Raw genomic sequence first — 18115 nt, 5'->3', positions numbered from 1 at the left:
TCATTTACGAGAGCATATTGTAATCAATCATCTAAATAGTGAAACAGAAAATACAAACACAAGATGTTTTTCATTCTGTAACACAACATAATTAGTCTATCTGCATTACCTGATAAGAGCGTATACCCATACAAATAATCACTCACATTTAAACTAAAGATAAAGATTGATTTGTTCTGGTGGTCTCTGCACACAAAGGACATTGCTTAAAAATCCAGTCACCATTAGACTCATGTTATTTGAGAATAAATATCTCCACCTTGTGGCCATGTGCCTTGGTAGATTGCTTATGTCCATGCATTGATATGGTTTTGCAAGAAAAGTATGCAAAGTGGGAAGCAAGACTACAATTAAAACTTACAGTAATAATAAAATGATGCTTAGATTAGTTCCATAGACATGTAGGCAAAAAAGGTTTGTCTATTCTGTTTATTTTATCTTTTTGTTAATTCCTTTGGTGTTGGACTTTTCTGGGAGAATGAGGCTTATTTTTTTTCTCTGACTTCTGTCTCCAGAAATGCTGTCAGGCTCATTATTTGAAGGCTTTGCACTCTGCCAAATTTGATGGTTTCTGATCCTTTCAATCAGATATTTTTGTACATTTATTGTCTCGTTTCCACTCTCTACCACAATGATGACTTTGGAGCTTTCTGACAGGCTGAGGCGCTTTTTTCTTGTCTCTGTAGCTGGAATATAGGGGGCGTGATTGTTATTAGAATTATTTTCTCCAGGCTGTTGTTCCTGTACAGACGATGCATCTGCATGTTTAGCACACATTGGTGGAGCAGTAACTAAATCATCATTATCATGGCTTTGAGCGAACACAGTCTTATTTTCAGATATAGCCATCATGTCAGTTTTCTCTTGTGTTGCAGAAGTCAAATTCAGTTCTTTCACTGCTGTTGTGCTGACTTGTTTAATTATGTTATTTTCATCTAGTTTATCATATATGACCTGTGTATTAGGCTCATTAGCACCCAGCACATACTCATTATAGTTTGATGGCAGGTTGGCCCTTGGGTTTGATGATGGAATATCTTTGATTTCAGGGGATACAGGGATGCTTTGTGCAGAAGTAGTAGTAAGCAAATTGGCTTGGTCTGAAAGCTCAGATTCTGGTTTTTCAAATGAACTATTTTGCTCACTGTGCTGTGCCTGCGTTCCTGATAAATTAGCTTGTTCAGCTATCACTGGCGGCTGTAAAGAGGTTGTATTGAGATTTAAAGCACCATTTACTTGACTATACATTAAATCTTCCTTATTTTCTGCTTTGCTTTGAATGTCACTTAACTCCTGTGACACTGAGTTCAAAGGTGGTGTTACTAATGCCATGGCATCTTGTTGATGCATTATGTTATTTTTATCAAGTTGATTATTATGATCTTCTAGTGCTTCAATAACATCCTGCAAATCTTCATTATCCTTAAGCACAAGCTCTTTGGTCTTGCCTTGCGGTAACATTTCGTCCTCAGGAGCCCTATCAATGTTTTGTGTAGGAGGTGAAGAAAGCATTTCTGATGCCAATGTATCATTTATTGTTTTGGTATCTGTTTTTAGAACTTTATTTTCATAGGAAGTTTTCACTGTGGTATCAGCTGGTGAGTCAGAAAAATGTGCATCATTTGAAACTGTTACGCCATTTGTATGTACATTATCAGGGATATCTATTCTGTCATTAAGTGATTTATCAGATGTGCCTAATTGGTCATAAATAGTCGTGTTTCCCTTTGTTTTGTTTTCCAAATACCCATCAGCTGAGTGAGTAGACAGCAATGATCCACCCTGCTCTGTTTCACCACTAATGCTATTTACACACAATCCAAATTCTGTCTCTGCCAAATCACCAGCGACATTTGACAATGTTCTATCGTGCACATTTTCTTGGGGAGTGTTAAATGTAGCCTTTCTTTCACATTGTGTAAGAGATTTATTTGCTGTTGGCTCCTGAATTATACTTGATATCTGTAGATCTCTATGCTCAGTGTGTTTTTGGCTCTGCTCTGTTGATAGCTGCCCTGTATGATCGACTTCAGATTTCAAATCTGCTTGTTTGCTAAATACATTGGAACACTGTGCTGCAGAAGTGATCTGACTTGTACTTTCCAAATTACTTTGTGAAATACTAGACTGAAGAAAATATGCTTTATCACTTTCTTCAAGTGACATAGTTGTTGCTCCAGACTGCTTTGCACTAGCTGATGCACAGGTATTAGCCAGTGGGGCAGTTTTACCTAATTTCCTTTTCACTCTTTTTTCACTTGCTGTTATTTCCTGTGAATTTGAACAGCTGTCTGACCTGCTCATTCTGTCAGTGATTATGGATTTGGAAGGGCTGTCTGGAGTTAAGGCTTGTGTCACTGAATCTTTTCCTTTTTTTGTTCCAAAATGATGATTACCTTTTATTTTCTTTCTGTGTAGCTGTAATGGTATGTGTTTTGGGCTACACCCTCTCTTGGTGGGCTCTGTGTTGCGAGAAACAATTTGTTGCGGATGAATTCTGACTTTGCTAAATGGCTGCAGATTCATTTTTACCATTAAGCAGTCCTGCCTCTTTCTTGTACTTTTTGTATTACCTTCTGGGTTATTTCTGTTCACATCCTTCAAAGAATCCCACGGCGCTTCTGTCTTCTTTGTTATTTCTGATCCTTTGTCTTTTTTATTTATCCTAAGCAGATACTTGCTCCCTGGGCATATTTTGAAGGATTGGTCCTTACGTGGAACAGAAGTAATTAGTGCTGTGTTTGGATCATGCATGATGTTTGGTATATAGAAGCCAACAGTCCTTGGTATATTCATCCTTTTTACTCTTGCTGACAACAACATATTGTCATCATTCAAAAAGCAATTTTCTTTGGTGTCATCAGTTTGAGTTTTCTGTTCCTCAAACTTTACATTTTGTGCCTGTTTGTCAGTGATTTGTCTTCTGTGGTCTTCTAATTTGTCACAATCCAAATATTTACAGATAAGGGAGTTGTTGGGCTGTGAAGAAGTATTTTTTCTCTCACCCAAAAGAAAACTGTGGCCACCCCTTTGTGATTGATATGTATACAGTGGCGGTTTCCCTGCGTGTATCTTCATTTCCACAGAATTATTTGTCACTAAACTACTCGTATCATGGCTAGTCTCTTTCTGAGATGTTATCCTAATCTGTTCTTTTCCTGGAAGCAAACTGCAGGCATTTAAATGTGGAGCATGAACTAGGCTGTATTCACTTTCAGGCATCAAAGACTTGGGAACTGAAGATTTTTTTTCACACATCTGACCGACAAAACCTGTATATTAAAAGAAATAGTTGATCCAGGGTGTCAATATTATATAAAACATAACCAGTTAAAAAATAACAGGCAAACTGATGACTAATCAGAGATAAACAGTAAATATACATTTATTTAATAGCATCTACCATTCTGTAATTTTTCAAAGTGCAACTGTTTTAGGAAAAAATAGTGTATCATAGTATTTAAAGGAGAACTAAACCCTAAAAATGAATATGGCTAAAAATGCCATATTTTATATAATGAACTTTTTGCATCGGCCTAAACTTTCAGCTTCTCAATAGCAGCAGTGATTCAAGATTTCAAACTTGTCACAGGGGGCCACCATCTTGGAAAGGTTCTAGGACACTCACATGCTCAGTGGGCCCTGAGCAGCTGTTGAGAAGCTAAGCTTAGGGGTCGTCGCAAATTATCAAGCAGAAAATGATGTTGGCCTGTAATATAAGCTGATGCTACAGAGCTGATTATTAAATCCTGATGCTAATTGCACTGGTTTCTGTGCTGCCATGTAGTAATTATCTTTATTAATTACTAATCAGCCTTATTTTGTGACATTTATATTCTATGTGTACTGTATATTGTGAGTTGGTCCCTAAGCTCAGTAACTGACAGCAGCACAGAGCATGTGCAGTGAATCAGCAGAGAAGAAGATGGGGAGTTACTGGATGAACAACATTTGTAGCCTATATATTTACTTAAGCTTTAGTTCTCCTTTTAAATTTTCAGCAATATGCTCACAATGTAACAAAGTGCCTACAATGAAGTTGGGCTTGTACAAATTTCAATGTTAAACCCCAGCATAACTGCTCTACAACCTTTCAAGAGGCACTCCACACTTTGTCCAAGCATTTGCCACTTGAAACAAAGAATATGGTTCTGAATCTACAGCAACATCTGCTGCTCCAAAAATATGCTCTTTAGGTTCACTTGATCTAATGGACTACTTTGTGACCACACAGCTTGCACTCGTAATGCCTATCCTGTTGCATTCACTGGTCAGGGATTTGGGATATGCTGTATATAGTCTGCCAAATCTTTTAAGCAATTTTAGTAATGTCAGCTAAGTTTTCCCTAAAACTAGGGGCAGATTTACTTAGGGTCGGACTGGGCACTCCATCGCCACCACCGATGGAGGCTGTCAATGGATTGACAAATAAAGGAGTTGAGTAATGGGATGCAGAACTGAGTTTTAACCTCCCTACTCCCCCCACTCCCCACAAGTACATTTACATTGAAATTATAACAATTCTAGCCAGCTTTTTTGTGTTTTCTTCAGCACTATAATGGATTGTTACATAGCAAAATTTTATAAATTTAACAGTATCCGCCTCTAATAAAAATACAGAGAAGTGAAAAATCAGTTAAGAAAAGGGATTAGAAGTAAGTAAAAGACATATAGAGTTATTGTTTCTTACTACATCTTCACTGTTGACTTAAGCAGAATGGAAATGTCTGTTTTAGTATTCAGAAAACATGAATCTTTCTTTGAAGATATATTTAAATAACTTCAGTGGAGGTTTTGCTTGTCTATTGCAATAAGACAAGTAGACAAACAAATAGATTTATTAACACATTTATAGATGAGGGTTGTGTTTAATTTAGAGGACTGTAGGTTACACCAAATGTGATGAGTGACACATTCACATTAAATGATTGTATATGGTACTATCATTAAATGCATTCATTTGTTTGATAAATATAATGCATAAATTGCATGCATCGGTATGCCCATTTTACAGGGTTAGTTAGACTGTGTGACTTTGTCTTTTTCTGAATGAATGAAATATAAGGTCAGATTCAATTCAGTGCGAAAAAGTTTTCAGTGGAAAAAGTCATGGACGAGATTCAATTTGAAATGCAATTCGATTCAGAAAAGCATATCTTGTGGTTTATCACATGAAAACTATATTGAAGTCTGTGGGAAAAAACTGGAACTGAATTTGGAGAAAAGTTTTTTTCTCCTTAATTGAATTTTATCCATGACTTTTCACATGGTCACCATTGATATAACCTTTTCTCACTGAATTTAATCTGGTCCATTATGTGATGATCATTTATATGTGCAATCATTTTTGAAGTCTTTTAAATTTAGTTTAATTACAAAACTTTAGAGAAACATTTTAAGCAACAACAAAAAAATAACTGGGTAGGGATGTAGCGAACGTCGGAAAAAAAGTTCGCGAACATATTCGCGAACTTGCGCAAAAACGCGAGCGGTTCGCGAACGGTTCGCGAACCCCATAGACTTCAATGGGAAGGCGAACTTTAACATCTAGAAAAGACATTTCTGGCCAGAAAAATGATTTTAAAGTTGTTTAAAGGGTGCAACGACCTGGACAGTGGCATGCCAGAGGGGGATCAAGGGCAAAAATGTATCTGAAAAATCTGCCTGTGTGTGCTTGGAAGAGATAGTGTAGGGGGAGAGCTGTTAGTGATTTCAGGGACAGATGATAGTAAGTTTGCTGGCTAGTAATCTGCTTGATACTGCTCTGTATTGGAGGGACAGAAGTCTGCAGGGATTTGAGGGACATTTTAGCTTAGGTAGCTTTGCTGGCTAGTAATCTGCTGTTCTCTTTAAACAACTGCCATACGTTGACCTTGTAGGCATTGTTTGCCCAGTTTTTTTGGACGCAGCCACTGAAGCACAGTTGCCAGAAAAAATATGCCATATAAATGCTGAAAATAGTCATTTTTCGCCATACGTTGACCTTGTAGACATTGTTTGCCCAGTTTTTTTGGACGCAGCCACTGAAGCACAGTTGCCAGAAAAATTATGCCATATAAATGCTGAAAATATAAATTTTTTTGGTTGCAGCCACTGAAGCACAGAGGCCAGAAAAATTATGCCATATAAATGCAGAAAATATGCATTTTTTTGGTCGCAGCCACTGAAGCACAGTTGACAGAAAAATTATGCCATATAAATGCTGAAAATATAAACTTTTTTGGTTGCAGCCACTGAAGCACAGAGGCCAGAAAAATTATGCCATATAAATGCAGAAAACATGCATTTTTTTGGTCGCAGCCACTGAAGCACAGTTGACAGAAAAATTATGCCATATAAATGCTGAAAATATAAATTTTTTTGGTTGCAGCCACTGAAGCACAGAGGCCAGAAAAATTATGCCATATAAATGCAGAAAATATGCATTTTTTTGGTCGCAGCCACTGAAGCACAGTTGCCAGAAAAAATATGCCATATAAATGCTGAAAATAGTCATTTTTTGCCATATACGTTGAGTCAACGTATGGCAAAAAATGACTATTTTCAGCATTTATATGGCATATTTTTTCTGGCCTCTGTGCTTCAGTGGCTGCGGCCAAAAAAACTGGGCAAACAATGCCTACAAGGCCAACGTATACACTACTACAGCGGTGGATACGGATTACGTAAAATATATGAATGCTGCTTGAAAAAAGTGACTCCGGTGTTTTTTCTGGAGACGGTAATATTATGGATATTTAGACAGAATGGGAACAAGGTCACACAGCTCGATGGCGGGTTGAAGAAAACAGTGTGCAAATAATGCCTACAAGGTCAACGTATACACTACTACAGCGGTGGATACGGATTACGTAAAATATATGAATGCTGCTTGAAAAAAAGTAACTCAAGTGGTTTTTCTAGAGACGATAATATTATCAATATTTAGACAAAATGTGAACAAGCTCACACAGCTCGATGGCGGGTTGAAGAAAACACTGTGCAAATAATGCCTACAAGGCCAACGTATACACTACTACAGCGGTGGATACGGATTACGTAAAATATATGAATGCTGCTTGAAAAAAGTGACTCCGGTGTTTTTTCTGGAGACGGTAATATTATGGATATTTAGACAGAATGGGAACAAGGTCACACAGCTCGATGGCGGGTTGAAGAAAACAGTGTGCAAATAATGCCTACAAGGTCAACGTATACACTACTACAGCGGTGGATACGGATTACGTAAAATATATGAATGCTGCTTGAAAAAAAGTAACTCAAGTGGTTTTTCTAGAGACGATAATATTATCAATATTTAGACAAAATGTGAACAAGCTCACACAGCTCGATGGCGGGTTGAAGAAAACACTGTGCAAATAATGCCTACAAGGCCAACGTATACACTACTACAGCGGTGGATACGGATTACGTAAAATATATGAATGCTGCTTGAAAAAAGTGACTCCGGTGTTTTTTCTGGAGACGGTAATATTATGGATATTTAGACAGAATGGGAACAAGGTCACACAGCTCGATGGCGGGTTGAAGAAAACAGTGTGCAAATAATGCCTACAAGGCCAACGTATACACTACTACAGCGGTGGATACGGATTACGTAAAATATATGAATGCTGCTTGAAAAAAGTGACTCCGGTGTTTTTTCTGGAGACGGTAATATTATGGATATTTAGACAGAATGTGAACAAGGTCACACAGCTAGATGGCGGGTTGAAGAAAACACTGTGCAAATAATGCCTACAAGGTCAACGTATACACTACTACAGCGGTGGATACGGATTACGTAAAATATATTATGGCTGCTTGAAAAAAGTCACTCCGGTGTTTTTTCTGGAGACGGTAATATTATGGATATTTAGACAGAATGTGAACAAGGTCACACAGCTAGATGGCGGGTTGAAGAAAACACTGTGCAAATAATGCCTACAAGGTCAACGTATACACTACTACAGCGGTGGATACGGATTACGTAAAATATATTATGGCTGCTTGAAAAAAGTCACTCCGGTGTTTTTTCTGGAGACGGTAATATTATGGATATTTAGACAGAATGTGAACAAGGTCACACAGCTAGGTGGCGGGTTGAAGAAAACACTGTGCAAATAATGCCTACAAGGTCAACGTATACACTACTACAGCGGTGGATACGGATTACGTAAAATATATTATGGCTGCTTGAAAAAAGTCACTCCGGTGTTTTTTTCTGGAGACGGTAATATTATGGATATTTAGACAGAATGTGAACAAGGTCACACAGCTAGATGGCGGGTTGAAGAAAACACTGTGCAAATAATGCCTACAGGGCAAATAATGCCTAAAAGGTCAACTTATACACTACTACAGCGGTAGTAAAATAAAAAAAAGTAAAATAAAAAAAAATGAATATTAAAAAAAAAAATTAAAGTTGGTGCTGCTGAACTACTAGGAGCAGCAGATTAGCACACCAGTCCCACTCCCCAACACTGCTAGACTAATAGCACTGGGCTCTTATAGTAGTAGTAGTAGTAGTAGTAGTAAAACAACAAAAAAATAAATAAAAGCAGTCCTTACAAGGACTACTGTTATTGCAGCAGTCAGCAGATGAGATCAGAAGCAGGACAGCTGCCCACTGCAGCTACATACAGAGCACTGCAGTAGAAGGTAGATTACTAGCCAGCAAAGCTACCTAAGCTTAAATGTCCCTCAAACCCCTGCAGACTTCTGTCCCTCCAATAACAGAGCAGTATCAAAACGATTACTAGCCAGCAAACTTTCAACTGTCCCTGAAATCACTAACAGGCAGCAGCTCTCTCCCTACACTATCTCTTCAGCACACACAGGCAGAGTGAAAAAACACTGCAGGGCTTCGGTTTTTATAGGGAAGGGGAGTGGTCCAGGGGAGAGCTTCCTGATTGGCTGCCATGTACCTGCTGGTCTGGGGTGAGAGGGCAAAAAAAAGCGCCAACAATGGCGAACCCAAAATGGCGAACGTCGCGCGACGTTCGCGAACTTCCGGCGAGCGCGAACACCCGATGTTCGCGCGAACAAGTTCGCCGGCGAACAGTTCGCGACATCTCTATAACTGGGCACATCCTATGTAAATCTAACATATTCAAACTAAGGATTCAGGATGCTTACAGTAATTACAGCATAGCAGCCAAAACTTGTATAAAACTTGTATAAAGCTGGCTCCGGGTTTACAAAGAACACTTGAAAGAAGGATTTAGGTATCCAAAAGATACGTAAAAGCTTAGAGAATATGAGGAACGAAAGCTTACCTCTGTTATATTCTGACAGCTTTTGTAAAATTGTGCCGTGCACACCTTCCCAATGTGCAGCAGACCTAAAGTCTCTTGGATTTGTTTCAATCCCTTTAGCAATGTTTGTAAGGCCTTCTACTTCATTAGTTTCAAAAACATTTCCCAATGAGCCAGGAGCATTGGAAGGACACTGTTGAATCAGTCTACAGTCCAGACAGATAAAGTAACTTCCTTTAACGCTTTCTAGCATCTCCTTACTCTTCATTTTAAAAGACATGTTTGAAGGATGCCATTCCAGTTGTGCATTGGCTCTTCCATGCTCTATAACAGTTTTTTCCACGCCTGGATAATCCATGATTGACATAACATTTGTCCCACTCTCTTGTTTTAACTGGAATTTGTCATATTGTTTGGAATGAGGATTTGTCGGACAGGGACCACACTGGAATTCTTTGATTATACCACTACAGCAGTTTCTTGATGTCTCGTCACTTACTCTCTGCAGTTTGTGCATAAGAAGTACTGTAATAAGGCAAAACAGAGAAATTGCCCCTGTGGAAATAGCATTCGCATTTATCAGTTTGGTACAATGCATCTACAGGCACGTTGACTTAGAAAAAAATGATACAATTATTTTATGCTGAAGCTATATTCCCCTGGCAATAGTAAGCCATAATTTAATATGTAAGCGTTGCATATAACATTTCCATTTATGAGAGGTGAGCATCACTGAGATGGGCAATGAATAATGTTAGATTGGTCCTCTTATTGATGCAGCTGTAACTATACTAACAGTTTGAGAAGACAACATTTGCTACAGTATTTGGAGCTCATTATAGCGTGGCATATGCTATTTATTTATTTATTGTCTGCTATTTCTATAGCACCAACACATTTTACTCAGATCTTAACAGAGATTATATTTATCATTCACATCAAATCATATGAAGCCCCATACTAATTTCTGGTTTGTTCCATTATGGAGAAGAGCTTTTCTAAATCATTTCCCATCAACTTACGTTGTGTTGGATTTAATACAATGCTCATTAGTATTCATTAACTGTTTGGTGAGGTGAAAGAGCTCAATATGCAGTATAGGGGACTGGTTTTATGTTTATTGCCCCTAGCATTGCTTGCTATTATTTTAATATTTATTAATTTGGTACAATTAGTTTTCTCTTTCTATGGTTCTGAATAAGGTATGAGAGTTACATCTCCTGCAAGCTTGTTGTTTAAATATCTAGTATAGGTAAATCTAAAAACAACTGGACTTGCTGCGTAATCAATGAAGACGTTTCACTACTCATCCGAGCAGCTTCTTCAGTTCAACTGACTGGTGTGGGAATTTCTCGTCATATAAACTCTTCCACTAATCCAATCACAATGGCACATTGTAACTCTTCCCACACCAGTCAGTTGAACAGAAGAAGCTGCTCGGATGAGTATTGAAACGTCTTCAATGATTACTCAGCAAGTACAGTTGTTTATAGATTTACCTATACTAGATTAACCATGACCTGGATGAATGAAAAAATTCATAGTCTTGTTGTTTAAAGTTGATCAAAACATATTTAGCCAGTCAAGTTTACCTCCTGGGGTTTTCTTTTTAGTATTCACGGAAAAACAGTTCAAGACTCTATAGTCTTATGACTTCTGTCTGCTCATTATTGGCAGTTGCTTCAGAAATGAGTAGTATTGGCTTTGACCTAGACATTTGTCCACTTTATAAGATGCTTGTATTTGTGAGTATTATTTACCAATACTTTCATCAATATTATCATTTAATTTGATGTCTAATGACTTCTGCATTTAATTATTTATCCTATCTTTTTAATTATCTCAGTGTAGCTCCCCAATTTCTATTAAAATTAGAAAAAAAGATCCATACTTTTAGGAACCTGAAACATTCCCCTATTCACAGAGGGGAAACAAAACATATTGTGAATAAACTGCAAAAATCCATAAAATGAACAGTGTTTTGATTTAGAATTCTGGGAGATTATTAAAATAGTTGATGATACTACTGTATATAATGTTAAATATATGTGCTTATATTTCTGATCATTTCAATACAATATAAATATACCTGTATATGAACCAGTCTAAAATGTGAATGTATACCATTGTTTAGGAAGACACCCAGGTCTATGCAAAATAGACTACAATGTTTGGACCAAATTACTAAAAGTACCTGCCATGCCATACATTTATTTGTTTGTAATGTACACTTCTCAATTAAATGTTAATGGGCAGTTTGAGAAATGTACATTTTACATATCAGAACGCATTATATGATCATCACATGCCTTAAATGTCTCAGAGAAATATGATGCCACCTTGATTATAAAAATCTATTTTAATTCTGAATTGCAATGTTTACATAAAGTCTATTGATATCTATGTAACAAAAGAATGAAAAACTACAGTTGCTTTTGATTTCTTCATAGTACTAGAGAGATTGAAGACCTAATATTTGGATTCCTTTGAGCTATGTGAGTAAATACTGCGCATTTTCAGCTGGTAGCATGGGTCAAACTGAGTGCAACGGCAGATATAAAATTAAGGCTTCATCATCAGCTTTGTAAATACACCCCAGAGATATAACACAGCACAATTACACATAAACTGAATTACCTGCAAGGCATAAGACAGCTATTAAGACAAAATCCCTTAGGGAAAATGTTTTGCCTTTGTCCTTTAATATAAGTGTGATATTGTGGGGAGCAGATAAACAGTTTCTTTCTGTTAGTTGCAGCACTGTATGAACAGCTGGGTTACTTGAATAACTGCAGTGCAGGTTATTTTCATTTTCCAGAATTCGTGTTGCAGAAGATGTATAGTTTTGTAAAAAATCAGACAGTTGTTCAAGTTCACAAGTGCAGTTCCACTGATTATGGCTGAGATTAAGAAGGATAAGATGGGAGAGCAAAGAGAATGTGTCTGGAACAGTTGTTAATCTGTTCTTGGAAAGATCCAGTTCCCTCAGCTGATGAAGTGCTTGGAATGCATATTCCTCAATAACGCTTATAAAATTGATAGATAAATCCAAATGCCTAAGGCAACCCAGTGACTTGGTTCCGAAACTATTATTTGTTAGTTTTGTAATATGATTCCCATTTAATTCTAATCTAAGAAGTTTATTGGTGCTCTTAAACCAAGATCCATAAATATTGCTGAGCACATTATTGTTTAACTTTAAGATTTCAAGATTTTGAAGAGGAAATAATGTTTTCTCTGTAATGGAGGCAACAGATATATCATTGTTGTCCAGTATTAAAGTCTTCAGTTTAGCTAGATTATTAAAAGCTTCTTCGTGGATTCTTGCAATGTTGCTGTTAATTAGGGTAAGATGAGTTAGATCTGCCAAATTTGAAAAGTTGGAGATGCTGATTAGGGATATATTTCCATCTGTGATAATTAAGGATTTGGTTTTTTTAGGAACAGCTGCAAAAGAAAAAGAATAAGCATTGAAAGGGGTGCAAACTTCTAAGAATAAACAGCTCATCTGTGTAAAGTGAATGGCTCCACCTTATTAATTACTGCTGTTATTTGACGCATAACTCAAAAAGTTCTTAAGTTCTAAAGCCAAAATATTTTTTTTTTAAAAAAAAACACATTTTTGTGCCTGCAGGTTATAGTTGTCCCATGGAAGTTAATCCCATCTCAACTGTGGATCTCTCCAGCTACTTTGTCGTTACCATATTGCTTATAGGCCTTTTTTAAGCAGAGTTGCACTTGGGCCATATCCTTTTTATTTTGTAATAAGGGATTTCAGAATTTGGGCAGTATTTTCATAACCCAACGAGGAGAGATACTTCTCCTGAACTTTTCCCTAACGTTGGTTTTATAGCTCCTCGATTTATATGATGTTGTTTGTTTAGATATATTCTTTAACAACCTCTGGGGCCTCTCATTAATAGGTGTACAGTATTTATTTTGTAATTTTATTTATGTAACACTTAGGGGGTAATTGACTAAAATCCAAATTTATTTTATATTTATTAAAAACACCACAACCAAATGCTCAGTTTCACCTTATTTATTAATAAAATAATCCTAATTAATCGGATCATGGAAAAAATAAAAAAATCTAGCGAAAACCTGAATTGCTCAAATTTTTATAGTTTTTTGCCCAAAAACCCTGAAAAAGTCAGATTTTTGGGCTAAACACAGCAGAGACCATGAAAACTTAAAATTGATCGGTGCCTCTCCCATTGACTTATACAGGACTTCAACAGGTCTGAGATGGCGGATTTTTAGATTTGGGCTTTTTGCAGCATCAGGGTATAATACATCTTGAAAAATTCAAGTTTTTTTTTTCCTAGAAAAAGGTTTTGCCCCAAAAAGCCAGACCAGATAAATTTGAGGTTTAGTAAATTTTCCATTCAACTAAGTATGTGAGTACATGAAGGCATTTGGCTACAATGGAGCATATTTAAGAGGTTTACTCTTGCACATTTTTGCACTTTGCAACCTGCCTTCTACCTTTGGTGAACTGTGCTGTCCCAAGAATGCAGAGCTAACTGCATTCAGTAGCACATTACATAGCATTTGACCACTTTTACCTAAATATAGCCCATTGACTTTAAAGGCTTATACCATGTCATTAGGTATGTAAAATAAAGGTGTCACTCTCCAAAAGTGAAAAAAAATCTTTATTAGTTTCCATAGCTCAAGTTCAAATATAGCAGATTTACAAGAAAATGTTCTACAGTTTTCTCATGAAAATTATATGGTATGAATATATTTGCTAAGCAAACTGCAGATATAGATTAGTATCTTTCTTTCTAGAGTGGTAAAGAGTTTCTAATCAGCAAATCAAATGAAGTCACAAACAACAAATGTAGTATACGTACATCTCCATTGTGGTGCTTCTGTCTAATGACAAACATTTTCACTTTCAGAAAGACAAAACCATATCAACCTAAAATGATTTCCCCATCTGCTTTTTACAGTATCATCAGTACTTTATAATCAACAATGGAACATGTGGCAATTAAGTTTCACACAGTATTACAATAATATTGTTGCAGGAACTACTAAGAATCTGATTTTTTTCTTGAATTCTTGATAATATAGAATAACTCCAGAAATTAAATTAAGAACAACATACAGAAGAGGTTCTGTTCCTCTCTCCTTGTCCACCCCCCTCCTGTAAAGTAACATTGTGATTCAGTGCTATTCCCATCATTAGCTCAGCCCTTTTATTTCAGTTTTGGAAAGGATACATTTCTGGACTGAGTTAATGTTTAAGCCTGTCCAGACAGATCCTAACCTGATCTTGTCAAGGTTCTCACAATTAATCTTAAAAGTAAAATTACCCTTTTAAAAGAATCCTAAAATATGTACTGGATCTACATAGACCAACAATATTGTTTGCTTTCACCAAAACTATGGGTTAAAACAACTTTAAAGGAACAGTTCAGTGTAAAAATAAAAATTGGTTAAGTTGATAGTATGGGCAAAAAAAAAATGTTTCTGGAGTGACTGGATGTCTAATGTAACAGAACAGAACACTTCTTCTTGCTTTTCAACTCTCTAACTCTGAGTTAGTCAGCAACTTTAAGGGGGGCCAAATGGGACATAACTGTTCAATTAATTTGCAATAGATCCTCAGCATGCAGGTCAGATTCAAAAGCAACAGTTATGACCCAGGTGGCCCCCCATCAAGTCACTGATTGGTTACTGTCTGGTAACCAATCAGTGGTAACCAAGAGAGCTGCAAATCAGGAAGTAGTGTTCTGGCTATTATGTTAGACATCCAGTCACTCCAGCTTTTACACATTATATTTTTGGCTAACTAACTATATTAGAAACATTTTTTATTTTGTACATATCTATTCAACCAGTTTTTATTTTTACACTGAACAATTCCTTTAATAACTGTACAACTGTATGAACGTATATTTATGTACTTTGGAAATCTACTTTCTGTTCTTTTTCTTGCTGAAAAAAAAGTACAGTATGATTTATTGAATCTAATATATTTGTGTGAATAAATGACCCAACAATTCATCAATGCATTTCTGCTTAACAAAAGTAACTTTTTTAATTCTTACCTGTTATATGTGCCAGTCCTTGACATACTGTTTCATCTTCTGAACACACTATACAAGAGGAAGGACAGCCTGTTACCGAGTTCAGTGATGTACTAAGCAAGATGATGATACCTAAAATAAATTAAAATCAATTTAAATTTGCTGCAAAACCAAATGATGTTATATAATTTATTTAATTTCTGATATTTACAGAAAGCAAGTGGTTTTTCAAACACAATTATTGGCTTGAAAATCTGCAGGTCAATAGCGAACAGAGAGAATCTGTGAATTATTCAACTGGAATATGTGAGAGAACCGGATGCTTGACTATGGGAAACAGACAAAAGAAACTGAGTAATGTGTTTCGTGTTGGGGTGGTCTCAGAAATGCTGTTTATCTGTTGTCTCTGGCATATTCGACTCTTACCCTATATACTACCAAGCCCCACACACCATGAAGAAGTGCAAGAGATATTATGAGATGAGTCCAGATCAGATAATCATCAATAAATGTCCTGAATGCCACTTCTTTATAGTTTCCATATGCATGCCATGGATGTAGGAGTTGCTGGAGAAAGCTTTTTGTGGTGATACTCTTTGGGATATCTGACCTATTTCCTCGATGGTTGAATGGACAGATACAACATGAGTGGCCATACATAGTATGGGCACCTTTTTACTGTCAACAGACTGATTGATGGAACAGCAGGAAGTAAAAAGGAGTTGGGGGTCATCTTAATTTCATAAACTGATATAATCTCATATTCCTGAGCCTAACTTGAGTCTCTATACTGGTGGGTGACACAGCAGGGTACTAACCCTCATTGTTGGAGCCTCTGGTTGCTCTACTAACTACACTGATCTCACTCCTGAAGGGAGCAATTAAAGGTCTTTCCTTACACAGTTTTCTCCTACTGATCACTAGATCAGTAGAAATACTATGTACTAGTGCAAAAATTCAAATATAATTTCAATGATTTATAAAGACCGATTTTTACAGCAACAATTTACCCCAATGTGAATTCTAACCTTTATATTTTTATGGAATTTACCATTTATACTCATATATATTTTAATAATCATTATGAGAAACATTATTATACACATTATAGTTCATTCATATAGTTTCAGACATGTTATTTTTGTCTGCAGGGACGCCCAGAATTTTCCGAGGTTGTGTCAAAGCTAGAAGAGTGTCTCAGCAACATAGAGGTAACTTGCTTTAAATTTTCTTTAGATATGAGTTATCTATTGGAACTGCTGCCATATTGCTTTAAAATATCCTCAATAAATATCACCCAGCTAAGTGAAGCCAAAAATTAATATTTAACTTCATTGAAATGAACAATACACATTCATTTCCATAACAGTGACAAACAAGTCTGTTTTTTTTCACAGTGGTTTACTAACTGGTATTGAAATAGGAGTTTTAAGAGCACAAGTGGTTGTAAGTGATTTTAAAGGAAGCCTATGGGGGCTGGTTCATGTCACATGGACTCATTTGATAATACCATTCCTAACAATTCTCTTTATTGTGCGGAATTGTTAGTTTTCTGGACTGTGGACAGTGATAGATGGAATCTCTGTCATCAGTAGTAGATACAGCAATTATAGTGTAGTATTTTTGCACCTACTGTATCACTTCATGTATGGGCTCTAGCGTGTAACTAGGTATATGTACGCTCAGAGCTGTCAACAGGCTTCAGCAGACAAACGTTTTTATATAACACTGCTATCTCTAATGTTCTGTGTGCTGATATAAGCAAATATGATTTTTTTCTTTGAGTGTTTGGATTCATTGTTCCTTCTCGCCTTTCATAGGCTTTTTATCTTAATCTCATTACAAGAAGCTAAACAGGGCATAGCCTATCACTCAGAGCCCAGGTATAGTCACTAGGGGTGTGGTCTGAACTGGACATTAAGGGGGTAATTTATCAAAGGTTGAGTTGTTTTCCACTAAAAAATTTGAGTTTTCAAAGGTATTTTTCAGTCACAAGTTTTTGGGGTTAAAACAACTCAAGAAATCTACTTTAAAAAAAACTAAAATTTTTGGAGATTTATTATACCCTGTTGATGGAAATAGCTTGAATCCCATCTAAAACCTGTCAAGGTCATGTAGAAGTCTATGGCAGAGGTCCCTTGAAGCTTTTTAATAGCCTTCACGATGCACGATTTTTTTTCAGTGGGTTTCAATTGAAAACTCTATCGATTTGGACGATTCAATGTTTTTTTCGCCAAAACATCGATCAGTTCTACTTCTTAAATTAGAAAACATTGAAATTGTGATTTCATTCAAGGTCTAAAAAAAGCTCACAAAGCTCTAAAATTTGACCTTTGATAAATAACCGCCTAAATATACATTATATTTACCAAAGCAGGGGCAGCTCACCAAGAGAAGCTATACATCTATGACACTATAAAATGGTGATTGTAATAAGCACAGTATAAGGGCAGAGTAATCCTTCAAATATCAGTATTTTTGTTTGTTTCATTCTGTGCTTTGTATTTTCATTCGAAAAAGTATAATTTTGATAAATGCAAAGTATAGTGCCAGCCGAAAAAAGTTCTGTAATAGTTTAAACTGCAGATTTAAGAAGAATATGTTTAAATCTTACATGAAAAAATACATTATTCATAAACACAGTCCTTGCAGCAGAACTGTATGCGCTAGAATCGAAAAGAAAAAAATGCCTGTCAGAAAAATTTAGGTGATAGACAGATACATCAAGATACATTATTGCAAGAAGGTATAATTTATAACACTCGCGGCACAATGTCCCTGAGTTTGAACAGGTGAATGATGCTTGGCCATAAAATGAATAGTCCTTTCGATCATGAA

The 18115-nt window shown here is 36.3% G+C and overlaps 1 protein-coding gene across 1 annotated transcript in view; it reads left to right on the top strand.

The window, feature by feature from the left end:
* The window catches only part of tnni3k.L (TNNI3 interacting kinase L homeolog), a 134634-nt gene that overhangs the window by 98973 nt on the left and 17546 nt on the right, over nucleotides 1-18115 (top strand). Inside the window, exon 22 of the mRNA XM_041590350.1 lies at nucleotides 16429-16488. Within this exon, the coding sequence (XP_041446284.1) occupies nucleotides 16429-16488 (60 nt within the window). The remainder of the gene's footprint in view (nucleotides 1-16428; nucleotides 16489-18115) is intronic.

This window comes from Xenopus laevis, chromosome 4L, assembly GCF_017654675.1.
Source record: "Xenopus laevis strain J_2021 chromosome 4L, Xenopus_laevis_v10.1, whole genome shotgun sequence".
NCBI classification, from domain to species: Eukaryota; Metazoa; Chordata; class Amphibia; order Anura; family Pipidae; genus Xenopus; species Xenopus laevis.
This window is presented reverse-complemented; position numbering and strand designations above follow the sequence as displayed.